Genomic DNA, 27,062 nt, shown 5'->3' with positions numbered 1-27,062 from the left:
AGAAATAAATACCACTTGCACTGGCCAGTCTCTCTTCCTGATCAGACTACTCTCCATATTGTTTTTAGATGCTTTAGACTTTCTTTTGCTGTTCTGATAATATCTGAAATAGTAGCCTTGGGCTGGGATGCAGGGGTAGGCAACTCCGGTGCGGAGTGCTACAACCTAATGCGGTTTTCAGGATGTCCAGGCAGAATATGTATGAGAGGGAGAGGCAGTACATGTAATCACTACATGTTCGTGTTTCATGCATATTCACTGTGGATATCTTAAAAACCTGCCGGACAAGTGGCAGTTGTGGACTGGACCTGTTTACCCTGCTCTAGCGTTTTCTTAAGATAAGTTTTAATACCACTTATTCATTGCTAGACCTAGACAGTAACATAATTGTCTCAGCTCTGATGTTGATGTAATAAAAATAAATTATCGGCGTGGTACTCATAACCGTCCCTCCTGTACCTTACTTATGTTAGACCCCTTAAGCTCAAGAAGTATAAAAATGTAATCTATGATAAATTGATACAAATATTTTTATAGATACCCATGATCCCTGTTGTTAATATTATATGTTACCAACGTCACATAACTAGCATGAAGTGTCAAAATTGTAGCTTTACGGTTAAAAAAAAAAAACAAAAAACCTCCAAGTATATTCTAATTAGATGTAATAAGAGCTTTATTCATCAGAAGCTACTGTGCTGATACAAGTTAGATTTATATTTCATATTTAAAGTCTGTTGGTATGGCTTTAGTTTTGTTGTTATGGATGTTGTACTATGCTTTAATATAGTTCTCGGTCGTGGCTCCTATGAGTAAATAATCAATAGGTGTAACCCAAAAAATAATTATTATTGCCTGGCCACGCAGCAGTTTGCAGGGTATTTATGTGGAGGCGTGCAGATCCCTTTATTTACGCCTTTCCTTCCTGCATCCCTCGCCCAGGCCCTGGCTCAGCTTGGGTAATAACGTGGCTGGGATGCAGAAGCCCAGGCCCCGCGCATGCAACGCGCGCCTTCTCTTCCGCCTGCCTCCTGGGCCTTTCGTCCCCCCTTTATCCCGCCGCTTTGGCAGAGCCCTGCGGGGGGGGGGGGGGGGGCGAGTTTTGCTGCTCTGAGGTGGGAAAGCGGCCAATCCCCCGCTCCCTGGCGCGGGCCTCCGCGCTGATTGGCGGCGCTTCTCCCAAGGGGGCGGGGCTGCAGGATCCCGGTGACGTCAGACAGGAAGTGGGAGTCGCTGGAGCCGGGACGGAGAGGCCGGAGCGGGAGCGCAGGAAGGAGAGGATCGCCGGGGCCGAGCCCGTCCCCCGTTTTACGGTCTGTGCTGGGGAGCGGGGACACTGCGGGCTGGCTTGGTTATAGCGCGAATAGGAAGCGGGCGTGTTGGTCGCTCTTTTCTCCCCCGCCAATGCTGCGTGGCTCGGTTACCCCTCCAAGACCCCTGGAGAGTGGCCGGGCACGGGGGCCGTAAGGTTGGGGGTCACTTCTCCCTTCAGGGGCCCCTGGAGGGTGGCCGGGCCCGGGGGCCGTATGGTTGGGGTCACTTCTCCCTTCAGGGGCCGGGCCTGGGGGCCGTAAGGTTGGGGGGGGGTCACTTCTCCCTTCAGGGGCCCCTGGAGGGTGGCCGGGCCCGGGGGCCGTAAGGTTGGGGTCACTTCTCCCTTCAGGGGCCGGGCCTGGGGGCCGTAAGGTTGGGGGGGGGTCACTTCTCCCTTCAGGGGCCCCTGGAGGGTGGCCGAGCCTGAAGCCTGTGGTTCGCTCACTTCTCTCCTCCGGGGCTCCTGAAGCGGGGCCAGGCCCGGGACTGTAGTGCAGCCCGGCGGAGAGCTCGTAGGTGACGGGAAGCAGGAAGCGCTCGCCTTCCCTCTTTATTACTTGATGTGAAACCCGCAGCACCGCACCCTCGGCTTCCAGTTTAAGGCAGCGCTTTCCTGTGATCTAACATCCTCCACAGACGACCTCTTATTCTTTGTAGCTCTCCTCTATTGCAACCATATGGCTAATTGCAGGAGTCGTTTGTTTTGGACAGAGGGAGAATTTTTTCCAGTGCTGACATCTAGCAAAGGATGTGTCCCCACAGGCAGAGCAGAAATCCTTTTGCATCGAACTGGATAGGCCTTAGCCGGGTTTATGGGCAATGGAGTAAACTGTGTGTAGGATGGGATGTGCTTGCTCCAACAAAACGTTTTAGCATGAGTTTTTGTATGATTAGCCTGTTCCAGAAATTGAAGGCATGAGTCAGTGGTGGCTGGAAATACCCCTTTTTCTTAAACTTACCCATAAAAGATGTTTGCCAGAAGAACAATCAGGATCGGCTGCCAACATATGGAAATTTTGATTCTGGGATGTTGAATTTGCCTGTGATGTTAAAACTTGCATGATCTCTTCAGAGAATTTTTTTTTTGTACTGGCATGCTTCAGACCTATAAAAGGGGCAAGCAAATGTTTTATATCCTTTCAGGAACAAAAATGTTACTAAAATTCTATAAAATGCTTCTTTATAGTCCTTGTAAGCACGGATGTAATAACTATGTAAAAATTAAGAGCCTAGTTTACTAAGATGACACATCACCCCCAGTGTGCTTTGTAAATTAGACCCAAAATTAGCTGGGGGAAAAACCCCCCCAAAAATTGTAGGACTCAGTTTTATTTAAAAAAAAAAAAAAGACATCTTAATAGATATAATTTAACTATCTCTTCCTCTATAATATTGAGACATTGCTCACATAGAATGGTTTGCCTGTCTTCCCTTCCCTCCGCCCACATTCATACCCTCATCCGTAACCCACTTCTGTACAATATGTTGCCAGAAAATGTATTTTGATAGTGAAGTTTAAAGATGCGACTGATTTCTCCAGACCCTGGTAATGCACCTTAGATTTAACCTGTAGGAACTGCCATGCAGTGAGTAGGGACATGGGCAGTGCTTTCAATCCCTCTGAGCCAGCGCTCAAACCAGGGTCTCCACATGGTGCCGGCTTGCTTCTGGTCCACTGAACCCCCAGCCCATGTTGGCAAGTCCTATGTGCTAGCTTGTACAGGGGTTAAAAAGAAAGACAGAAAGCAAGGCTTAACGTCAATAACAATTAGTTAAAAAGCGTACTTCCCTGCAGAGCTTTCAGACCACCTGTAAGTGTACTAATTCATATATAGCCAACAAAAGTAAGATGTGTTTAACTTGATTGCATAATTAGCATGGCTCATCCTAAGATTAATTTTATTATTGAAACACTAAGCGTAATGCGGCAGAACATTTTTTTTTTCCACTTTTTGACAGGTTATGTAATACCTGGCTTGCACAACCTTTCTCACTCTCAGGTACTCCTAGATGAATTCAATGCTGCACTGCGCACTACCTTTACCAATTTCTTCCTCCTGCCCTGTTTCTCCCACTAAATAAAATCAAGAATTCCCTGGAAAGCTTTCCAGTCCCTGGACGTTTTGCTGCAGACCCGCAAACGCTTGGTGGTGCACACTGGTTGGGAAACCCTTGCAGGGATATGGTTTTGTTTTGTTTTTGTTGTTTTTTGTTTTCTGGTTAAACTAACTCATTTTGTATGTTAGATACAATGAAACAATCAAACAGCCCTTATTGAAGGAGCTGTCTTGTTTTTAAAAAGAAAGCTTACTTTGATATCCTAATATTGACAGTGCTCTTAATATACAAGAATAAGTCAAAGTCCATTCTCCTTAGAGCTGGTGTGATGCAAAGTGCTGAATATAGAAGATGGAAAAGAAAGGTGTCCGCCGCCCCCGATTTACAGCAGTATTCTTTGTTGAGCTGAGGCCAAAGGTCGCTTATAATGCGCAGGACCAGCACTAGACAAATAGATTGCTTGTGACTGCTGATTTGTGCATGCCATGATTTCAAACCCTATGAGATGCTTAAATAATTTTTCCTTGGGGGGAAAAAATGCAGGATTTTTCGCAGTTTAGGATTTTTTTTAAACCTCCTTAATGGGGCTTGGCTGAATGCAATTTTTAATCTTGGTGGCATCTTACTGTGGCATTGAAGGTAATGCACCGTGACTTAGTACACTGTGTAGTACCAAATACCGTAAATGGTTCTAGTGTGCGTTGTAGCAATATAAAGCATTGGTACTACTTTCTCACTTAAATTTTCAGTATTAAATTGCACAGTATATTACCTTATATCCAGAAAGCACATATTTTGGGCTAATATGGGCTTCACAGTCAAGGGCACCAGATATAATATATTACTATGCTTCTACCGTCTGCAGAAATAAGCAGAATGCTTCCTATTGCTGCCCCTTAGACCAGTGGATTCAAGTCTTCAGAGAAACGTGGACTGGATTCACTTAGGCGTTATTCCCATTTTGTGTGTCATGGGGAAGAAAGCCCAGCGATCTGGGCCCTCTGTTAGATGACCAAGAATTGTTTCTTTTGGGCTATAGTGAAGAAGATAAAAGTAACCCAACTTTCTGCTGGTATTCCAGATGTGGAAAGCTTCAGCAGGTCACTCCTTTTCTGTCTCCACGGAAGATGCAGACGACTGGGAGACGGACCCTGATTTTGTGGTAAGGGATCCCAAGTTTTCCAAGCTTTTGCCTCCTCATTGTTGGGGCTGGGATGGACCTACAGAGCATCTTGCTCTGGAGTCCTGGAACATGTCTTTTGGTTTAGATGGCTCTTTGCTTACGTCCCCATTTTTATTTTTCTTGACAGAATGACGTGACTGAAAAAGAACAACGATGGGGTGCAAAAACCGTGGCAGGCTCTGGCCATCAAGAACACATCAAGTAAATTCATTTTCTTGATGCAAGTGAATGATGTCTTATTCTTTATCAAGAACCCCGACGTTTGCGTTTAGCTGTTGCGCTTTTTATTTTGTGTGTTTTTGTCTTATTTTGATTATTCCTCACTTGGAGCATCTAACCACGAACAAATGGATTAAAATGTAATAACTGAAATGAAATACTGGCATTGTAAGGGCTCAGTGTGCCATCGAATGTTTAGAAATTGCAACCTCCTTGCCTCCACCCTAGTTAATTTCCAGTGGCTGGTTCAAATGTGCTAAGCCAGATTTAATACCAGAAACCAAATAGCTGCCAGACAAATTAAACTGTGGCTGCTTTTAATTGTCTGCTCTCCCCACCAGGTATATCCCTCAGTGCAGTGTATAGATAATTTTATTTTAAAATTGGACTAACATTTACCCCTGCCAGATTTGCTTATGACCCTAAATTATTTTCTATTTTCCTGGTGATGGATGTCTTCCCTGCTGTTTTAACTTTGTGGGTCCACTCGTGACCTTTTGCCAATGATACACGTAGCCTAAAGATTAGAGAGATTGTGGAGAGAGGTACCGCAGGACTGTGGTGATCTGCACGGTGGGTATCTTCTCTTATAGACCCCTTTGTTTATGGCCAGAAAACTGACAGCTCAAGAAGCCTTTCCTTCACGTGACGCACAGTATTATCGCCTTTGCTAGAGCGTAACCTCTCAGCTTGTCCCTAGTGCCCTGCTCTGCCTTGGGACCTTTAATCTCAAATTACAACTGGCCGTCCATCTGGCCTAGTAACGCAGACTTGAAGGAAACGTACAACTCAAGAACTGGCCTTATCTTGGAATTCGTTTAGGTCAAAGTAGGTTATTTTCAGATCCGTTGTTGTATGCGACTACTCTTGAATTCCTTTCAGCATTCACAGGCTGAGAGAGAACGTCTCCCAAGAACATCAGAACTTGAAGGAAAAAGAGCTGGAAACGGGCCCCAAGGCCTCTCATGGCTATGGCGGGAAATTTGGCATCCAGCAAGACCGCATGGATAAGGTAAGAGTGCCGTGCTCCAGCGGAGCCGGTCCTGGGGTAGGTCCTTCCTTTGCCCCTGCTGTGCTCATTCCGTGTGGTCTCCTTGTACTGCTGGGGGGGGGGGGCACAGCAAGCGAGCGCTCGCTCCGGTTTTCATGGATTCATAATAGTGAGTGTGGGCAAGTAAAGGAGGCGAGTGCAAACACAAGTGCCTTCTCAGAAAAGATGGACAAATTGCAAAGGAAATGGAGGACCTTCATGAGTTTTGTTTTAACTTTCAAGTGAATTAAATCAAATATGCTAGTCTTGCACCTTTAAAGAGTGACACTAATCCTCTATATCAAGGTATCCTTGGCTGCACTTAATTCACAGATTGCTTTTCCTCCTTTGTGGCTCTTTACACCTCGGGGTTGCGTTCAGGTCCTCCGTGAAATGCCTGTTGCCTCATCAGCGGTTTATTAACAATTGGGATGATTGTGTGTTTCTTTGTATTTGGGAGGCAGTGGGCTCTGTGTGCCGTTCTTTAGCTTGAGGTCCAGCGGCGGGTTGGGATAAGGTCTCCAAGAGCAGCAGATAAGGTACAGCAGAGATGGCGGCATAGCACCTCAGCCTGCTGCGGGACTGTGCCGCAGGCTCGACCGAGGATGACTGCCTGGTGCTGCATGGCATTGCACGTTCCTTTCAGGAAGGAGGCCAGCAGGCCACTGAGCCACAGCCCCACATCTCATTGCTTGTTCTCAGGAGATACTGGAATTCTGGCCAGCAGCAACCGATTTCCAGATGGATTTTGTTTTCAGAACAAGAATAATTCAGTTCAGGCTTTTAGGCTCGGGAGAGGGAGGGTCCATTATGTAGTAGTAAATGTGCATTGTCCTCTCTCTTTTTTTTTCCCTTGTGTGTTCTTTCTGCTTTCAGCAATAGAGCCATTTTGGGGAAACTGCCACAATATCTTGTGGAAAATGAGAGAAATCTAAAAATAAGAATTCTTGCAGGCATTTTTCCCCCAATGCCAAATTATAATTAGTTTATACTTCTTTATTAATAAAATAGAGTATTTGTGGCTGGAAGCCTGTTATTGTTGTGGGATATTTTTTCTCTGACTATGGAAATTTCTTTCCCAGTCTGCCGTTGGCCACGAGTACCAGTCTAAACTTTCCAAGCACTGTTCTCAAGTTGATGCCACCAAGGGTTTTGGTGGCAAGTTTGGTGTCCAGAAGGATCGAGTAGACCAGGCAAGTCTTACGTTACTGTGTTTTCTGTACTTGGAAGCAAGCTCAGCCGTGCACATCGTAAAATTTAGTGGTAAATGTAAGAAGCGTCAATTCTGTAGAAAAATAAGAAGTGGAAACCTCTGGGAGACTTTTTGATTTCCCACAGGTCACGTATTAGCCTGTGGTTTGTGACTTGTAGACACCAGAGACTTTAAAAATGGCACAGGCTCAAATAAAGTTGAGACTGCTGATGAATGAGGTTCTTTTAAGATTCACCTGTTGAAGTAACTATCTTACTGACAGATACTTGCACGCCGCTCTCCCACACTATTCTCTGTACACGGTGCACATCTGGCGTGTGGGGCTTTCCTGTCATTGGCTGTAAGGATGCGCAGTCCTCTAAAATGACACAGAATGTCCTCCGAGGATTCAGAATGCCTTCTTGGCAGGCAATTGAGCTAATGTAAATATTTCTCTGAAAATTGTGATAGGAGCAGCACAACTCATACCTATATGTAGGTGTTTATGGTTTTGAAGGCCAGAGTACCGTGCCACGGATTAATTCATTCCTCAATGAACAGAAAACACTAAGTATTTCAGTGGACCCCTCTTTTGTGTGTTGGGAACGCTTGTGTCTCTGGACAGGACGAATGTCCAAAGTGCTGATTGAGTTTTGTTGTAGAAATGGAGAGAGGCCTGTTTGTTTGTTTTTTTTTGTTTGTTTTGTTTTTTTGTGTGTTTTGTTTTTGCCTCTGCATCCATTTGCAAACATTTGGTGGAAAAGAATTCTTTTGTGTATCTGAACAGTGTTCACGTTTCTTCTACAGTCTGCTGTGGGATTTGAATATCGGGGCAAGACTGAGAAGCATGCATCCCAAAAAGGTAAAATGAGTGGGCCAAGGCACTAGCCAGGCTGCTCCAGCATCGCTACGCTTCTTCCTTAATGATGAGTTGTTTTCCTTTGGGTCGCAGTGTAAGGATTAGCACTCGTTTACTTTACTTGTACAGCATACATGTATGTAAAATATATTTAACCAGGGGTGGTGGTGTTGAAGTGGCCTATGCAGTAATTTAGATGTATGTAACATCTTCCATCCAGTGTGCAAATATGCTCAACAATTTAAATATATCTAGGATGGATGTTTAATGTAGAACAGCACCAGAACTGTGCGTAAAGTTTCCAAGCAGTTCAAAGGAGGAGCAATAGTTTCTCTCTGCTATTGAGGAAATGGATCCATCAGAAGAGAAAATATCTTGGCCCCCCTGAGGATTAATTTTGACCTTGTATCCGGAGAGTTCCTCTGACCTTCTGCCTTTTTCTCTTGGTGTTTGTTGGCCATTTGACACCGTTGTTACCAGGAACGGGAGGAGGACAGATGAGCAAGTGCAAGGTGTTGAGCAGGCCTTGGTTTGAAAGGGTGGGAAGACACTAGGAGCGAAGCATTTGAATGTATTTGCATGTTCAGGAAAACATAAGTTCAAGCCTTGAGGTGGGAGATTTGGGGGCAGATTCTTTTACTCTGCGGAGCTCATACGGTGATAGTGTCCACCTTTTTTTGCTGCGTGGCGAAAGCCTGTTCAATAATGTCGTACACTGCTGTCTTGCCTCGCCTAGACTATGCAAGCGGATTTGGTGGCAAATACGGTGTGCAGGCTGACCGCGTGGACAAGAGCGCCATGGGCTTCGATTACCAGGGCAAAACCGAGAAGCATGAATCACAGAAAGGTCTGTAAATGGGTGATTTTAATAGGTAATAGGGGCAGTAAGAAGTTTCTGGCAACAAGGAAAGAAGTAATTGCAGAAACGTCTACAAATGTTCTTCTTAAGTGAAGGGTCAGGCAGTTGGTAAATTTGCATGTAACCACTGTTCTTGTAACCAAGGTTTTGAGTGTGAAGTCTTAAGTGATATGAAACTTAAACATGCAAACTAAGAAGTTTGTCCAACTTTTAAAGATCTACCAGACTTATATGGGCCTGTTGTACAGTTTCACATGTAAGGTAATGATTCAGAGGAACTGAACCTCACAGTACTGACATAAGCAAGAATCCAGGTCAGACTGTGCAGCCCTAATATGACAGGCAGCGCAGAGAGAAAGGCGCTCATGTTTCTTTGCTGCTGGAGCCATTGGCCACAGTAACTGAGTGTTCAGTCAGCTCACGCTTAAAATTTTATGCGCACAGATTTCGGGCACCTACATGGGCTGTGGCGAGACGCACACACAGCCCCGTGCGCCTGGCTTTACTCGTATTCTGTGCTTAGTAAGTTGTACACGCATGTAAGCGTGCAACGTCATGCGCACAGCTGACACACACTGCCTTTACCGAAGCTCTCTGGAGGTAAATACAGCATCCACACAGAGATGATGCCGCTGTGGCCTACAACGTGGCGTGCCAACCAAGCCTAAAGCGGGGCCTAGCCCACTGGCAGGCCGCTCAACCCACTCGGAAGCGCACTTCCACTTACCCCAACGGGATCGGAAACGACATCAGTACAACGCACCGAGTAAGGAGACCAGAGGAAGTCTTACCAAAATCCCTCCGTCTTTTCTGAATCAGGAGGTAAATCTTTTTTTTTTTTTTTTTTTTTTATTACCTGGGCTCAGCGCTTACCAACTGAGTACAGAGACTGTCTCCATCTGCGGGGGTAGAGAGCCTTGGCTGTCACCACCATGCTCGGCTTCCTGCACCCACTGCCTTTCAGGCTACCGGACCAAGGTACATCTCTGAGGGATCTTGGAAATCACCCCAGGAAGGGACCTTTAGGTATCACCGCAGGACAGCGGGGCTCAATTTTTTTTTTCTCCAATTTAAGAACATAAGAACATAAGAAAATGCCATACTGGGTCAGACCGAGGGTCCATCGAGCCCAGCATCCTGTTTCCAACAGTGGCCAATCCAGGCCATAAGAACCTGGCAAGTACCCAAAAACTAAGTCTATTCCATGTAACCATTGCTAATGGCAGTGGCTATTCTCTAAGTGAACTTAATAGCAGGTAATGGACTTCTCCTCCAAGAACTTATCCAATCCTTTTTTAAACACAGCTATACTAACTGCACGAACCACATTCTCTGGCAACAAATTCCAGAGTTTAATTGTGCGTTGAGTAAAAAAGAACTTTCTCCGATTATTTTTAAATGTGCCCCATGCTAACTTCATGGAGTGCCCCCTACTCTTTCTACTATCCGAAAGAGTAAATAACCGATTCACATCTACCCGTTCTAGACCTCTCATGATTTTAAACACCTCTATCATATCCCCCCTCAGTCGTCTCTTCTCCAAGCTGAAAAGTCCTAACCTCTTTAGTCTTTCCTCATAGGGGAGTTGTTCCATTCCCCTTATCATTTTGGTTGCCCTTCTCTGTACCTTCTCCATCGCAATTATATCTTTTTTGAGATGCGGCGACCAGAATTGTACACAGTATTCAAGGTGCGGTCTCACCATGGAGCGATACAGAGGCATTATGACATTTTCCGTTTTATTCATCATTCCTTTTCTAATAATTCCCAACATTCTGTTTGCTTTTTTGACTGCCGCAGCACACTGCACCGACGATTTCAATGTGTTATCCACTATGACACCTAGATCTCTTTCTTGGGTTGTAGCACCTAATATGGAACCCAACATTGTGTAATTATAGCATGGGTTATTTTTCCCTATATGCATCACCTTGCACTTATCCACATTAAATTTCATCTGCCATTTGGATGCCCAATTTTCCAGTCTCACAAGGTCTTCCTGCAATTTATCACAATCTGCTTGTGATTTAACTACTCTGAACAATTTTGTGTCATCTGCAAATTTGATTATCTCACTCGTCGTATTTCTTTCCAGATCATTTATAAATATATTGAAAAGTAAAGGTCCCAATACAGATCCCTGAGGCACTCCACTGTTCACTCCCTTCCACTGAGAAAATTGCCCATTCAATCCTACTCTCTGTTTCCTGTCTTTTAGCCAGTTTGTAATCCACGAAAGGACATCGCCACCTATCCCATGACTTTTTACTTTTCCTAGAAGCCTCTCATGAGGAACTTTGTCAAACGCCTTCTGAAAATCCAAGTATACTATATCTACCGGTTCACCTTTATCCACATGTTTATTAACTCCTTCAAAAAAGTGAAGCAGATTTGTGAGGCAAGACTTGCCCTGGGTAAAGCCATGCTGACTTTGTTCCATTAAACCATGTCTTTCTATATGTTCTGTGATTTTGATGTTTAGAACACTTTCCACTATTTTTCCTGGCACTGAAGTCAGGCTAACCGGTCTGTAGTTTCCCGGATCGCCCCTGGAGCCCTTTTTAAATATTGGGGTTACATTTGCTATCCTCCAGTCTTCAGGTACAATGGATGATTTTAATGATAAGTTACAAATTTTTACTAATAGGTCTGAAATTTCATTTTTTAGTTCCTTCAGAACTCTGGGGTGTATACCATCCGGTCCAGGTGATTTACTACTCTTCAGTTTGTCAATCAGGCCTACCACATCTTCTAGGTTCACCGTGATTTGATTCAGTCCATCTGAATCATTACCCATGAAAACCTTCTCCATTACGGGTACCTCCCCAACATCCTCTTCTCAAAAAGTACAGCGATCCCTATAGGGAGAATTATGTCCACCATCTGCTGGAGACAGAGAAATACTGAAAGGCTGAGGTCACTGCAGGAGTGTATGTAGGGTGACTTCAGCTTTCAAACCTGACTCCATCTCCATTTGCTGGCAGGGGAGCATAACCCATTGGTCCTGAGTACATCTGTCTACACTAAGGAAAACAAAATTAAGTAATTTCTTCATTTGATGCCTTTGCTTGAATCTTCTGTTTTTGTGGTGTATTTTGGTTTGAGTTCTGCTATTTGGCGCAGCAGCAAAAATAGGCAAATTGAAAGAACAGAATTGGCCATCTTATAATTGCTTCCCAAGGATAACCTGCTGTTGACTCTCTTGTCCTGTTTGCTTGCCTTTTGTTGTACTGCCAGCCAAGGGCGATTATCTAATAAGACATCCCCTTATTTTACTGTCTTTCTATATGCTTTACGATTTTGATCTTGAGAATAGTTTCCACTATTTTTCCCAGCACTGAAGTCAGGCTCACTGGTCTATAGTTACCCAGATCGCCCCTGGAGCCCTTTTTAAATATTGGGGTTACATTGGCCAGTCTTCAGGTACAATGGATGATTTTAATGATAGGTTACAAATTTTAACTAATAGATCAGAAATTTCATTTTTGAGTTCCTTCAGTACCCTAGGATGCATACCATCCAGTCCAAGTGATTTGCTACTCTTTAGTTTGTCAATCTGGCCTACTACATCTTCCTGGTTCACTGTGATTTCGTTCAGTTCAGTGATTTCATGGCAATTTCTTATGTTCTTACTGTCAAGTTAAGAGTTAAGAAATTGCCATGCTGGGTCAGACCAAGGGTCCATCAAGCCCAGCATCCTGTTTCCAACAGAGGCCAAACCAGGCCATAAGAACCTGGCAAGTACCCAAACACTAAGAAGATCCCAGTTTATTGTGCGAGAAGTGTTTGACATACACAACTTTCTGGCTTTTAAAAATTAAAAAATATTATTGTTGGGCGGAGCTGCAGACGCCAGTCTTTTTGTCTTTCTCTGTCTTCACTCATGTAGACTACTCAAGTGGATTTGGTGGTAAATACGGTGTGCAGGCTGACCGGGTGGACAAGAGCGCCTTGGGCTTCGATTACCAGGGCAAAACAGAGAAGCATGAATCACAGAAAGGTCTGTAAAGGTGCACAGCAAAGGGTTTTTTTTCTCATTTTTCTTTTATATTTTTTTTTTTAAATAGTTTTCAAAAACATTTTTTTTATATAGTATGAATTAAACAAACTTCCCCCAAAATTAAAAACTTCACTGGGACAAATATTTGAATTTTCTTGTATTGTTGAACATGCTTGTTTTGATTAAACTTTAAAAAAAAATAAACAGTTGCATCACAGCGAAGATTTTCATTATTGGGGAAGTTTGTTTATTTTTTTTTTTAATATAATATGGATTAAAGTTTGTAGTGGCCACCACTGATTGAAATTGAGCGGCCATAAAATATTGGTGTGTACAGCTAGAAATTGCGGTGTGATATCCCTGGCTTCAGGTCACTCCTCTGTATTTAAAACGAGGTGTATGACGTTAGATAAAATGGCTCTGGCAATGTATACTGTAGTATAATCTTACTATGTCTGTATTGGAGAACTTCTGCTGTGTTCATTAAGGGCCTTCATGAATGCGTTTAAAATCCTGACTCCCCCCCCCCCCCCTTGTGACCACCCTTCATTGCCTGGGGTACAAACGTTAGGCCCTGATTTACTAAGACGCTTCTCCCTTTCTGTATCTATGGGGAAAAATGCTTAGTAACTGAGGCCCTAGGATTGTGGGGAGCCCTCTGGGGCAGGGGAATACCGATTGTAACTTGCCTTCAACGTGGGTTTGGAAAGGCAATTAATTCAGTGCAAATGAAGGAAATCCCAGCAAGTGCGAGGGATTCCAGTGCCATTGGCGCTGCTCGCGGCCCACGGTCAGGTGGCTGTTGATTTTATGGCTCTGCGGCGGCGAGTGGATCTGTTGTCACTGCTCCTTGCGCTTGTGGTGATGGGACATCCATGCAGCTTGCTTTTCATAAGATTAGAATAACCTCTCGTGCAGTTTTACTGTATGAAAGAAGTGGAAGGTGGTAGTAATTTTAACTTTTCTTTTTAGCCGGATCTTTGCCTGAGCAAGACCACAGTGCACTTAGCAATTCAGTTCATAAATGTATTTTTAGTACAGACATTGAGCTGATGGGCTGAAACCTGCAGATAAAGGCCATCTTTCTGTGCTCCTCTGGATTTGCAGCACAGTCCTGCCGTCCAGACGGCAGGCCGTGAAGGAGAAGGGCACAGCACTGAGATTCATAGTTGGATAAGCTGAAGCACAGAGAGAGGGGGCTGATGGCAGGGTCTCTTGTCAGTGACTCTCCCGACTTTGCAGCTCTCTGCCCTGAGCCTGTAGTAGAACGATTGGTTGAGCTGTTCAATTAATTCCTTTTTTTTTTCTTTATCTGTAGATTATTCCAGAGGTTTTGGTGGTAAATACGGCATTGACAAGGACAACGTGGACAAAAGTGCCGTTGGCTTTGAATACCAGGGCAAAACCGAGAAGCACGAGTCTCAGAAAGGTGTTTGCCTTTTTTTTTTTTTTTTTTTCTTTTGTATTAATGGTAAAAAAAAAAACAAACAAAAAACCCCCCAAACTGTCAGCTGCTCTTGCAAGATTTTCTACAAGCGATAGCAAAATCTCCTTGAGGGAAGGGACTTTTTCCTGATAATGCTCTCAACTGAAATGTTCTTTGTTTTCCGAGCGCAATCGCTGCCTTTGCAAAGTTGGTGGCTGCTTGAGCAGCATCTGTTGCTTGTTTGGATTTTGTGTGCTGTGCAGAAAGGGTGAAGGGTCTGCTTTGGGCTCTGCGAGCGTTCCAGGCGCACACCAGATCACTTCATACCGTTTCAGTGTCACTAATTCAGATATTAACGTGAGCAGGAGAATTTGTAACTTTAACTGCTATTGCATTTAAAAAATTCTGTTCCGTGTAACCCCCCCCCCCCCCCCTGTGTTTTGTTCTGTACTTATATCTCCGTCATTTAACTCCTGTGGATTTTGTGTGTGTGCGTAGACTATGTGAAAGGGTTTGGAGGAAAGTTTGGTGTACAGACAGACAGACAGGACAAGTGTGCACTTGGCTGGGATCATCAGGAGAAAGTGCAGCTGCACGAGTCCCAAAAAGGTACATTCCTGTGCCGCGATGGCAAACCTCATGCACACAACGCAAAGTCGCTTTCTAGTTTCTTCTGTCATCTCTGGTCCTCTCTCCTTTCATTGCCGTGTCCACTGTGTTGACCCTTTGACATTCTGACTGGTGCTTTCATCTCTCTCTCTCTACCACTCATGGCAGGATACAGAGTCCTGCCCTTTCCTGCTGGGAAGTGGGGTTTCTTGGCGCTTGTCTCTTAACAAAGGCACCCGTGCTCAGAGGGTTAATGTTGGGCTTGCGTCCTGTTTAATGGCAACGAAGAACATTTCACGGCGCCAGCCTGCACTAGAGGGGGTAGAGTTGTGTACGATGTAAAATGCTGAGTTGATTTTGTGAAACCCCCCCCCCCCCCGGTCTTGTTTTTCACTATGGGCCAGGTGTAGTTAAAGGTGTTTTCCATTTTGTGGCTATGGGAAACACGTTTAGTGCGTCAGGCCCTAAATCCTCTCTTAATCGGCTAAAACATGCCTGTCTTGAATTGGTGCCTCCAATTCCTAGCTGCTAGCTGACAGTCTGGCTCACTTTAAAAGGGTGGAGCAGTCCCAGAGCTGTTGCGTGATTGGGCCCTACTGCTGGAAAGAGGTTAAAATTCAAGTTTAGAAGCGAGGTAAGAATCCAGACACCTCCTGGAAAACCTTTCGGTGAGAATTAACTGCTTCAAATACTTGTCACCACTGGGACTGTATGCAGATGAAATGCTTGCCTATGTTTAACGACAGCAGACGGCTACGCCTTTCCGACACTTATTGTCTTGGCTAAAGATTGTTCGCTGTGAATTATTCCCAACTGCATGCCGGCTACTGGACTACGGGAGGCTTGTGAGGGGAAATTCATTCTTCAGATTGAGTTAATGCAAAGATGCCTTGGTTGCTTTAAACACACAGGGGCTGACGGGGCTATTTGTGTGGCCGCGGTGTTCGATTCTGGTGCCAGGCCGGCCCATCCCTTTGAAGCTGTGCTGACACTTGGCCCTAAAGCAAGCAGGAGAAGGCTTCTCTTTGGCCTGGATAATTGGTTCCTTCAAAATTTGGCACCGTAAGCCAACGCCGGGGCCTATTCGTCGGAAATGGTTTAATTTGGCTTTTCCCTGCAAGGAAAGCAGAGGTGTGGCATGATGGCCTAGAAACCCTTCATCTGCCAGATGCAGTGATCTTTAGGGGAGTGCAGGGGGAAAATTGTATTCATTTTTCTTGGGTTTCTTTATTTGATTGCATTTTTAAATTTCATTTTGTTTTTTACTTACACATGTAAAATATATTTTTCTGTGTGTGCACAAGTATTATTTTAGCGCACAAAACATGCTTACCTGCCCTGACATATCTAATCTTATGAATCTAGTAATCGTCCTGTAATATATGGAGGAAGGCCAGAGTGCCTACATTTTACCTGATTACTGTAAGATATTAGGGCGACCATTAGAGAATCCTGTTTTATGCTTCTGTGAGTGTGTGTTGGGGTTTACAGAGCTAATGTGGGTTCACCAGGAGGAGGCAGTCACTTGATCCATGAGTGAAAATGGAGTTGCAGTGCCTCCTTTCAGCACGTAAGTAACAGACGAGCAGAAGAGGCCTGTGTTTGTGGGGGAGGTTTGCACAGCTGGACAGAAAGGTGCATGCTGCCAAGTGCGCTTACATGAAACGGTGCAAAACCATGCAACAGAAGTAGTGTTGAAGTAAAATCTCCACCACATTCAATTTTGCTGACGTGAGGAAAGTTTTCTGTAAGAATAAGCAACCTACAAATGTAAATTTGTTTTCTCTTGGCTCTGTCTTTGCATTCATTTTTTTTATCTGTTTCAAGGAAGATGGGCATTTAATTTTGTGCTGTAATTAACTTGTTTACATGGTTTTTCAATTAAACACTAAAGTCTTTATCCTCTCAGGATTTTTGCTCTAGGCACAGGAATGGAGAAATACACTACTGACTAGGGCTCTGACATGGTTGGACTAGTTTGCCTCGTTTGGGTTGATTATGTGATTTGAAGATTGTGTTGGCTGTAGTGAGGCTTATATTTTGGTTTATTAGAGATGAATGCTTTTGGATCTGTGATGCTAAACTAATGAATATTGTAGAACAGATAAAGGAAACAAGCAAAAGGCAGATTAAAAGTTGATGCTGAGGGCTGATGGGTAAATGTGATCTGAAATTCTGAAGGAGTGGTGCCTTCCCTTATTTATTTATTTAACATTTTTATATACCGGGCTTCATGCAGAATTTGCATATCAGCTCGGTTTACATTGTAACTGAAAAAGACATGCATGAAGAGTGCAAGTCATATAGAACAGGGTCTTAAAAACTTGGAACAGAATACATGGGTAAAATAGCTTATAACATAATAGATGAAGGAGAAACTGAAAATTATCTTAATTGTAAAGTGTTATGTTTCTCTTGTCACTTTATAGTTGGTTAACACAAGAGCATTGAAAGGTTGCATTGGAAGTTTAAGCAAATAAAATCAAGCCACTTCTTGTTACGTGGACTCCCTTTATGTTGGCTGTGACAACTGTTTTTTTTGTAGTTGTAGACATGCAACCATTTCCTTTCAGGCCTTGGTTTTCAAATGAAATGACTGTAACGTACCTTGTTTCAGATTACTCCAAGGGGTTTGGCGGAAAGTACGGTATACAAAAAGATCGAATGGACAAGGTAAGGCACCCTGCGTCTTTACATTAAAAAGTAGACACTTGCCTGTTCTGAAGAGTATGAGATGTGTGCTCCATTCCTTGAGTCTCTCAGGGGGGGTATTTGTTCTAAATTGTCCAAAACTTCTATCTCGGGGTTAGCTGGGATTTTTAGCTTTGTTTCCTGTTGATGCAGAAGTGATGCTGGAATCCTTTGCAAAAATCAGGATCATGGCAGTACATCCCCATGTCATAGTTAGCCTATCATCCCCAATCTCTGGAAGCATTAGCCAAATTGTTTGTACTTTTTGGGCTTTATGGTCCTTATCTGCCATTTTTCGTTCTATGTTTCTGTGTTCTTGAAGTTGACGTGCACTTTTCTAGTAAAATCTACTCCCCAATTGGAGCCGTCAGTAGAATCTGAGACCGGGGGATGCTGCATTGTAAAGGCAAAACCTCCTTGAAAAGTCATTTCTTGTGCTGCCTATGATTTTTTTGAAGTGGAAATAGAACTCGGCGGTCATTTGCTCACACCTGTACTCTTTTGTTTTGGTGCTTGGTATTAGAACGCAGCGACCTTTGAAGATCCCGAGAGAGCATCCCCCACGTATCAGAAGACAATGCCCGTGGAAGTCGGTAGGAAATTCTTGACTCTGGCACACCTCCCCTTTTTAGTCCCAGCACTCGGTGTCCTCAGATTATCATGAAAAAAGTGCTGCAGTTGGCCAGGTTACTCCATCTGGATGTGTAGCAATAAAGGTCAAAGATCTAAAACTTTTCCATTGGCCTTTTATTTCTACATATTGGATTAGCATTGGACGGTGATCTGCTGCTTTCATTTGGCAGATTCGAATGACTTCTTTCCTAGCAATAACTGGTATTCCTCTCCTAGCTAAAGAAGCACTTTCTGGAACTGAACAATGTGATCATGCTCTTTAATTACCTGTGCCTCAGGTACATCTGGTGTAGTATTTAACATGAGAGCATGCAAATAATTTATAATAATTGCTACTAATTTCAGCCAGAATTTATAGCCGTCTTCTCATTTTGTTGATACAGCGTACACCGTGGAGAGAGACACGAGGCACTGAGTTTGAACTGTTATGTGTGTGCGGGCTGCAGTGTTTGAGCGCTGCTTCCTTTGTATGCAGGGGTCAGGCAGATGTGTACAGCATTAAACTGCTTGGATGCATTTCACTGTGCACGTGCAAAAATGAGCCCAGTGTTAGATTTGGCTACCAGTTTTCACTGTCTGCTCCTCGTGCTGAGGTCCCCTGCTGCTCTGGGGCTGGCACCTCTAACACAGCCTTGCTAAGTGAACCTAACCTGCTTAGTTGAGTGACGGTCGCGTGCTTCCCCAGAATGTGCGCTTCGGAGGGGCGTGAGCGGGGCCAGGACTTCAAAGTGATGCTCATCTTAACAAGGAAGGGAGATGTATTTTACTGTCTTGCAGAAAGTAATAAAACGAGCAATATCCGAGCTAACTTTGAAAACCTCGCTAAGGAGAAGGAGCTGGAGGACCGGAAGAAGGCAGAAGCTGAGAGAGCTCAAAGAATGGCTAAGGAGAAACAGGAGCAAGAGGAGGCCAGGAGGAAGCTAGAAGTCAGTCCACAAGTTTGTTTTGAATTGTAACGTGAGGGCGAGAGTCCTTGTTCTTTCCACTCCATCTCCCAGCAGGACCCTTACCCGTGCTGGACTAGGCAGTAGCTTGAATCCCTTAAGCTTGTGCTGGAGGTCTCGTTTCCCCTCCTTGTGTAGTGTTCGTCATCTGCTCAACGCACAAAGCTTTGGGGTCCTTTGTGAGGGGCCACGAGCCTGGGGCAGGGAAGGAAGAAGATCTTCACTTAATCCCTGCCCCGCTTAAAGTAAGCTACTTCTTAAAAAACATTTTAAAGCTCTTTCACTAAAATTGTGTTTTGCAGCCAAAAACGAACATTCTGTGATCTTTTTTTTTTTTTTTCCCCCCCGCAGGTGACATTTTCACTTAAAAGCATTAGGAACCCTTTTTTCCACCATTATTACCTTAACCTTCCCCACCCCCTCAGATGGCGCACCCTTCCTCCCTTAGGATGGTTTTGAAAACCCTTGCTGACACCAAAAAGTTAAGGGCAGTGCAGTGTTCTCCCCTTTCTCCTTGGGCCTGAGTGCACCACCTTGATGACTCTTTCTTGTTTTTGGCTAATTTTGTGTCACACTGATATCGCACTATTTAGAATATGTAGGGATAATTGTAAGAGCTTATATGACACCAGCTCCCACTGTTGTACCAGAGAAAACACGTTTTGTAACAGAGCCACTGAGTGTTTTGGGTTAAATTAGATGTTTCCTAGCGTGTAGCCAGATGGACTCGGGACCAATGGGTTATGCTCCCCTGCCAGTAGATGAAGACTGAGTCAGATTTCAAAGCTGACTTCACCCTAGATAGACCCCCTGCAGCAACATCAGCCCTCTAGGATTCTCCGTCTCCAGCAGATGGTGGACGTACCTTTCCCTATGGGATTGCTGTACCGTTTGGAAGGAGAAATTCTGCCTTCTAAATTGAAGGAAAATTGAGCCTCTCTCTCCTGCAGTGATACCTAAAGGTCCCTCCCCCATGTGAGGATTCCTGATATGATTTCTGAGATCCCTCAGGTGGGCCTTGGTCTAGTAGCCGGTTCCCGGTGTGGACTTTGCTGCTTAAGCAGCTGAAAGGCAGCGGGTGCAGGAAGCTGAGCGCGGCGGTGACGGCCAAAGCCCTCTCCCGTCGCACCCGGAGACTGTCTGTGTACTCAGCCGGTAAGTGCAGAGCCCAGGTAAGTTTAAAAAAATAAATAAAACAGAGAAGAGGATTTCCTCCTGATTCGGAGACGACTGAGGGGGTTTTGGTAGACTTCATCCGGTCTCCTTGCTCGGCGCACCGTACCAACGTCCTTTCAACTCTCAACTTCCCATTGGGGTAAGGGGAATTGGGCTTCAGAGCGGGTTGAGCAGCCCCCCCTCCCCAGTGGGCTAGACCTCGCTTTAGGCTTGGGCGGCACACCATGTGGTAGGCTTCGGCAGTGCCATCTCGTGCGCTTCTTTGTGCGTTCCATATTGCCCTCCATAGAGTCTTGGTACACTCAGTGCGTTGGCTCTGCGCAGTCACTGAGTGCATGTACATACACGCACAACTTCTGAGCGCAGAACCAGGAACAGCCGGGCACGCACGGGCTGTGTGTACGCCCCGCCAAGGCACTCGAAATCTGTGCGCTTAAAAAATTTTCAAGTATGAACCGATAGAACACGCAGTTACTGTCGTCAATTGCGCCAACAGCCAAGAACATAGCGCAGAGAGAAAGGTGCTTGTCATATTAGGGCTTCTCAGTCTGACCTGGATTCCAACTTAGGTCAGCACTGTGAGGAAGCCCAGGGAGAGTTGGCCTCTCCGGACTTTACTAAGCCTGGCTCCTCCCATTCAGAGGATGGGTTAGCCACAGTCTTATTTGGAAGTACCCCAGATCTGAGTACTCCTTTGGATCATCCATGAGAGAGGGAAATTCAGTGGTTCCTACCCCAGTACCTCCTGGGCTAGGCATGGACCCGGTTGCCTTCTCTTGGGTGGAATTTTTCCAGGGTCTACAAACCTTCGTACAAGTGCCTCGAGACATGCCTCACCTTACCAAGGGCATCCCTGGTAGGGACCCAGATGACTCTGATGAAGAGGACTATCCGGACCCCTTGGAAGAAGAGGAAATTCCCCCTGGGTTGGAACTGTATCAAACCATGTTGCGGTTCTTTCATAGAGACTAATTGCCGCCCTTGGTTTCCCAGACCCTGAAGATGCTGGGAGTCCCTGGGACCGATTCTATGATGGAACCAAAGAAGAATCCCATTTTGATATCGCTATGGAAAGCCCAGTACTGGATGCCATCCAGGAGTTGATTGACCTAGAATGGGATGCTCCAGAAGCAAGTTTTAAAGGGGGACGAGCGTTAGAAGCTCTATGGATTGGATCTGGCAGTGAGAGAGCATTTGCGTTTCCCTAAAGTGGATGCGCTGGTCTGTGCCATCTCTAAGCGACAACTATCCCAGTGGAGGGAGGAGTGGCCTTAAAGGATGCACACGATAGACGGATGGAGTCCATTCTTAAACAAGCCTTTGACACAGTAGCAGTGACCTTGTAGAATGCTTCTTGTTGTACTCTGGTAGCTTGTTTGTGCCTGCTCCTCTCTCAGGAGGTGGATGACTGAATTCCAGTGGTTATGGAACCCGCCGCCACCTTTTTAGTGGATGTGGTCTCGGATCTAGTCCATACTTCTACCAGAGGAGTGGCCTCAGTGATGGTGGTGGACGGAAGGCAGTTATGGCTGTGGAATTGGTCAGCAAACACAACCTCCAAGGCCAATCTTACAAAGATGCCCTTTAGAGGATCACTCCTTTTCCTAAGTGAATTGGAAAAGCTGGCAGCAAATGGAGTGAATCTCCAGACCCCCGGCTACCAGAAGATAAGCAGTTACAGCGCCCCTTGCTTATGAGGGGTCGATCCAGGGGCTCCCAACGTTTTTGCCCCTATAGAATCTCAACATTTCAGAGGTCTTGGCCCTTTGGGAGTTCTCAGAGAGGGGCAGGCTCGGGTTCAGATTTGTCCCAAACCCCCCAATTAAATTTTGCTGACCCACCCTTGGAACAAGGAGATAGGGGGTTGACTGTCCCTCTTCTACTAGCAGTGGGTCAAGATCACTTCGGACAAACGGGTACTGGAAGTCATACGAGAAGGATATGTGCTGGAATTTGAAAGCATTCCCTCAGGTTGTATTCATGATGTCACCATGCCACTTCAGTACAAGAAGCAGGCCCAGGGACACTGGACCTGAAGAAGAGGCCCTCTGGAACCTCAACGCCTGGAGGCCTGGACAGTCAGATTGGCGTGTTTACAATTCAACCACAGACTCCAAGGTCGAGCAGTCCGTGTGATTTCGGACAATGCAATGACTGTAGCCTGCATCAACCGCCAGGGTGGAACCAAGAGCCAGCAAGTGTCACAGGAGAGAGATCTCCTTATGGAATGGGTGGAAATACATCTGCAGATGATTACAGCTTCCCACATCGGAGGAAAAGACGTCAGAGCAGATTTTCTAAGCGGGGAGAATCTGGATCCAGGAAAGTGAATGTTGTCGGCCAAAGCCTTTTCAACTGGTGATAGATCACTGGGGCCTTCCATCCATTGACCTGCTGGCCGCATCTCACAATGCGAAGGTTCAACGATTCTTCAGTAGCGGAAGCGATCCGTTGTCCCTGGGGATCAATGCTCTCATTCATACTTAGCCAGAAGAAGAATTGCTATATGCCTTCCCTCTGTGGCCCCTGCTGGGCAGGGTCATTCGCAAAATCGAGCACCACAGGGGATTAGTCCTGCTAGTAGCTCCAGATTGGCCTAGGCGGCCATAGTATGCGGACATGTGGAGGCTCCTGGTGGAGACCCTCCTGTGCCTCCCACGGCACAGTGACCTGCTTAGCAGGGACCGGTCCTTCACGAGGATCCGAATTGATTCTGTCTTACAGTCTGACCCTTGAGAGGGCTTGCCTGATGAAGCAAGGAGATTCTGCGGTGGTAATTGCCACCTCACTCTGCACTCGGAAGTTCTCTATGTCCCTAGCGAATGTGCAGGTCTGGAGAGAATTTGAGGCCTGGTGCGAGGAACGCGGTGTCCTCCCCACCCCCCTCAGGCGGTCAAAACCCCACTTTCTGGAATTTTTGTAATACGGCTTGAATAACGGTTTGGCCCTTCACTCCTTGAAGGTGCAGGAAGTGGCGCTCTCCTGTTTTGGGGCAAGGTGAACAGAGAACCCCCCCTTTGTCGGCTCATCTGGGTGTGGCCCATTTTCTGAAAGGGGTTGCCAGTTCCCTTGTGGATTCTCAATCTAGTATTGGAATTGTTGGCAGGACCCTCCTTTCAGCCACTGCGCAGTCTTTCCTTGCATTTATTAACCTTGAAATCGGTATTCCTGGTGGCTTATGCTCGGCACGTTGTATCTTTGAACAACAGGCATTCTCGTGCCGAGAACCGTTCTGCCGGATGACTCCAGGAACTTTTACTAATTCATACCGTTCCATCCTTCTTGCCCAAAGTATTCTCTGAGTTTCATTTGAATCGGTTGATTTCATTGCCATCCTTAGTTAAGCACAAGGACATGGAGGAATACCACCGCCTCCGTCATTTGAATGTCGGTAGACTTTTGGTGCAATATCTGGAAGTTTCGGAACCGGTCTGAAAGACCGACCCCTGTTTGTCCTTCACGGTGGAAGGAAGCAGGGCAAACCAGCTTCTCGGGCCACCATAGCTCGCTGGATTAAGGAGGTGGTCACGGAAGTCTATGTGGCGGCAGGAAAGCCATTGCCCCTTCAGGTTAAAGCTCATTCTACTAGGGCGCAGGCAGTCTCATGGGTGGAAACTAGACTGCTGTCTCCTGTCTGCTGAGTGGCGACATGGTCCTCTTTGCACATCTTCGCCAGGTTCTGTCACCTGGATGTTCAGGCCCGGGAGGACGCAGCCTTTGGAAGGGCGGTGTTAACTGGACCGCGGGCAGCCTCCTACCCTGATCGGGAGTAACTTTCGTACATCTCATTGGTCCTGAGTCCATCTGGCTACACGCTAGGAAATGGAGAAATTACTTACCTGATAATTTCGTTTTCCTTAGTGTAAATAGATGGACTCAGCATCCCACCCTCGGCTGCCCAAGAAAGGTGCCAAGGATTCGCCCGTGGAGTGGATATCGAATCCAAGAGATTATGAGTAAATGTCATCCAGTCCCTAGATCAGGGCACCGGTATATTCTTACTGGGGTTCAGTGTGTGTTTGCTTGAGTATAGTTACGGTTATCTGTTTTTAATCATATTTTTAATCAAGTTTTTTCACTAGTAGGTCTAAATTGGCTTTTGAAGAGAATACTGAAGGGCTGAGTTCACTGCAGGGGTGTATCTAGGATGACGTCAGCTTTGAAATCTGACTCCGTCTGTATCTGCTAGCAGGGGAGCATAACCCATTGGTCCTGAGTCCATCTCTCTACACTAAGGAAAATGAAATTATCAAAGTAATTTGTCCATTGGTGCCATTTTCCCAGATCATGCACTTTCCAAAATACAAAAGCTCAGAGTGAGATTTTTCTCTGCAAGATTTTCATGTTCACTTCACTTCATACATGCCACAGTGCTGAATAACTGAGAACATGTTCCACACGCTCTGCTTTTGGTTTACTGAGATTGCATCTCCTCCTGTTTTGAATTGTCTGTCAAACATTTTAATTTTTTGTTGTATTATATCAAGGAACAAGCCAAGGCCAAAAAGCAAACCTTACCGGCCTCTCCCGCTCCCCAGCCTGTTAAAGTGGAGAGCCCTGCCAGCCCATTGTATGAGGTAAGCAAATTGTTCGAAGCAGCTTTTTATGGTTTCCCCATGCCCTGAAGAGCCTCTCTTGCTGTCATTGTGTGGCCTGTGGCTGGTATTGTCAGGCTAATTCCTAATTGGCAAATGGTCACATCGCCGTGGAAGAGAGAATTCAGTCTGTTTAGTGCCATCACTGTACATCAGCGGTTTTCCGCCCTATCCTCGGGACTCAGGGTTTCAGGATATGTATAACGAATGCGCCTATGAGAGGTTTACGTGCTCTGTCTCCTGTACCTGCAGATCTCTCTCGTGCGTATTCATTGTGGATATCCTGAAAACCTGCCTGGCTGGGTGTGTCCCGAGGACCGGGCTGAGAACACCTGCTCTACCTACCCAGAATTTGATGAGAGTCTTTTGTTATTTGCAGCTCTATGTCGGCTGAGACCGAGCACCGCCTCCGACTCTTCCACCTTACCTGCAGGGACCGGCATGCGTAGCGTTCCGCAATCTCAAGGCAGTGCAGAGCGGGAAATTTGCCAACTCCTGTTGGATTGAGGTGGAAAAGTCTCATGGCAGGAGACATCCAAAGCCTAGAATGACCAAACTTGTGAGCAGCAATTGCCTAAAAGTTGCCTTGCCACAAAAATATCCATCCTGGGGCTTTCAGTATAAGATTTAGTGTTAAGTAAAAATAAGAAGTTGCAGACTGGTCTACTTTGAGAACTCTGCGCCTTTATCCCTAAAATACTTCCGTCTTGATTAGCAGTTCTGTGTCCTTGGAGTCATTTTCTAATGTAGTTTGGGAGATGACTCTTCTGGACTTTCATGTAGAGTGTAGGTCTCGGAGGTTTGTCTGTCATTCGTGTCAGTATGACAATCTGGTTTCCATTCCTTCTAGGATGCATCTGTGTATGAAGTGGAGCCAAGCGCCAAGACCTCTAGAGCAGCTCAGGAGCCTGAACCCAAACACATGTATGCAGCAGAGGAGCCGGATTACCAAGAGGCGGAAAGTCAACCCAGAGCAGCCTACGAGGTTACAACCGAAGATCATTACCTGAAAGGTATATAATGCAACTCCATAGCAACAGGACCACACGTCTCCTAGCCCTTGGTGGGGGAGGGAACAATGCATAGTTCAGTTTATTTGATTTAATATACCATAGTTCTTAAATGGGGAAGGGCACGCTACATTAAGCTGTCGTGGACCCGTTCCGTGATGGCCTGTGGGTTATGCCAACTCTTCGTTCTCATGCGAGGTGCCTAAGGTTGTGATGGCCCGGCTTGTCTTGAAAATCCTCATGTAGACACAGTCATTGGTTTCAAGAGTCACTTCCACTTGGAAAAGTCTTCCATTTCCTAGAAAAGTTGTAGACAATTTTTTTTCTTCTAAAGCCAAGGGGGGTCGTCCAGCTTTTTAGCAAGTCAAGGGTTCCAAATATCAAAGCAATTTGGGGTTGAAGGGAGGAGGATTTGTAGTATAAATCTCATATTAAAGTATTTGGTAAATTCTTTTGTGAGTGTCCACGAGGAAACGCATGCAGTCGGCCCTCACTGTGACTCCCCCATACACGTCTGTGAAAGTGTAGAATAAAATATTCCAAGAACATGTTCAGGGTAAGAACATATTGCATGTCCAGCTGGAATCGCAAGAAATCTCTTTCATGAGCCTCAAATGCAGATTTTAATTTGTGCACTTGTGCAGAAATCACAACTAATCACAAACTTTCTCACAACTAATTGCAGTCGGTGTATTGGTTTTGAAACTCTCTTTTCAGAGGAAAATACTTACGCAGAGTATGATTCCGACCTTGGGATTACGGCAATAGCACTTTATGACTATCAAGCAGGTAAGCCGGAGAGGAGGCTGCTTGTATTTCCATCTCGCCATATTTAGCGGCTGATTTTACTGTCATTGTTGCTGTTTGTGGACAGTGCGCAGTACTGAGCCTCTCGTGGTGCCCCTGGGCTCCCCTGTTCTCTGCCAGAGTGCAGCTGCCCTGGAATTCTTGACAACTCACAGAACTTTGAGAGAATCCAACACCCAGGGTAGTAAGAAGAGCGCACAGTAGTTCCACGTGTATAAACCTGGGCATGGAAAGGCCCATCTCGTACACGAAGAAAGGGCTTCGTGTTGCATTTGTGAAGCTTTGATGAAGGTAGATCCGTAAGCGGTGGTCCCTGTGCAAGGCGCATCCCTACCTCTTACTGGGTAAATGTAGTACGAAGTGGCAGCACGTCACTTTTTACGTTGTTGAGATGAAAAGCGAAGACCGTGGCTTCCTCGGTTGTAAAAGTATAAGAAATGCAATGGAAGGAATATGG

At 45.5% G+C, this 27,062-nt stretch overlaps 1 protein-coding gene across 5 annotated transcripts in view; it reads left to right on the top strand.

Moving 5' to 3' along the window:
* The window catches only part of CTTN (cortactin), a 30,846-nt gene that overhangs the window by 2,130 nt on the left and 1,654 nt on the right, over window positions 1–27,062 (top strand). Inside the window, exons 1-16 of one of the 5 annotated variants that reach the window (XM_029582642.1) lie at window positions 1,176–1,313; window positions 4,454–4,534; window positions 4,683–4,756; window positions 5,657–5,786; window positions 6,887–6,997; window positions 7,804–7,858; window positions 8,592–8,702; window positions 12,604–12,714; window positions 14,033–14,143; window positions 14,639–14,749; window positions 17,367–17,422; window positions 17,964–18,033; window positions 18,851–18,999; window positions 24,681–24,770; window positions 25,639–25,801; window positions 26,516–26,587. In XM_029582642.1, coding sequence (XP_029438502.1) covers window positions 4,454–4,534; window positions 4,683–4,756; window positions 5,657–5,786; window positions 6,887–6,997; window positions 7,804–7,858; window positions 8,592–8,702; window positions 12,604–12,714; window positions 14,033–14,143; window positions 14,639–14,749; window positions 17,367–17,422; window positions 17,964–18,033; window positions 18,851–18,999; window positions 24,681–24,770; window positions 25,639–25,801; window positions 26,516–26,587 — 1,495 coding nt within the window. In that variant the 5' untranslated portion in view covers window positions 1,176–1,313. Of the gene's footprint in view, window positions 1–1,175; window positions 1,314–4,453; window positions 4,535–4,682; window positions 4,757–5,656; window positions 5,787–6,886; window positions 6,998–7,803; window positions 7,859–8,591; window positions 8,703–12,603; window positions 12,715–14,032; window positions 14,144–14,638; window positions 14,750–17,366; window positions 17,423–17,963; window positions 18,034–18,850; window positions 19,000–24,680; window positions 24,771–25,638; window positions 25,802–26,515; window positions 26,588–27,062 lie in introns of those variants that run through there. The other 4 variants (XM_029582643.1, XM_029582645.1, XM_029582644.1 and 1 more) reach the window with 4 other exon arrangements.

The sequence above is a fragment of the Rhinatrema bivittatum genome, chromosome 17, assembly GCF_901001135.1.
Source record: "Rhinatrema bivittatum chromosome 17, aRhiBiv1.1, whole genome shotgun sequence".
Lineage (NCBI taxonomy): Eukaryota > Metazoa > Chordata > Amphibia > Gymnophiona > Rhinatrematidae > Rhinatrema > Rhinatrema bivittatum.
The sequence above is the reverse complement of the archived record's forward strand: the minus strand, read 5'-3'. Positions and strand labels throughout refer to the sequence as shown.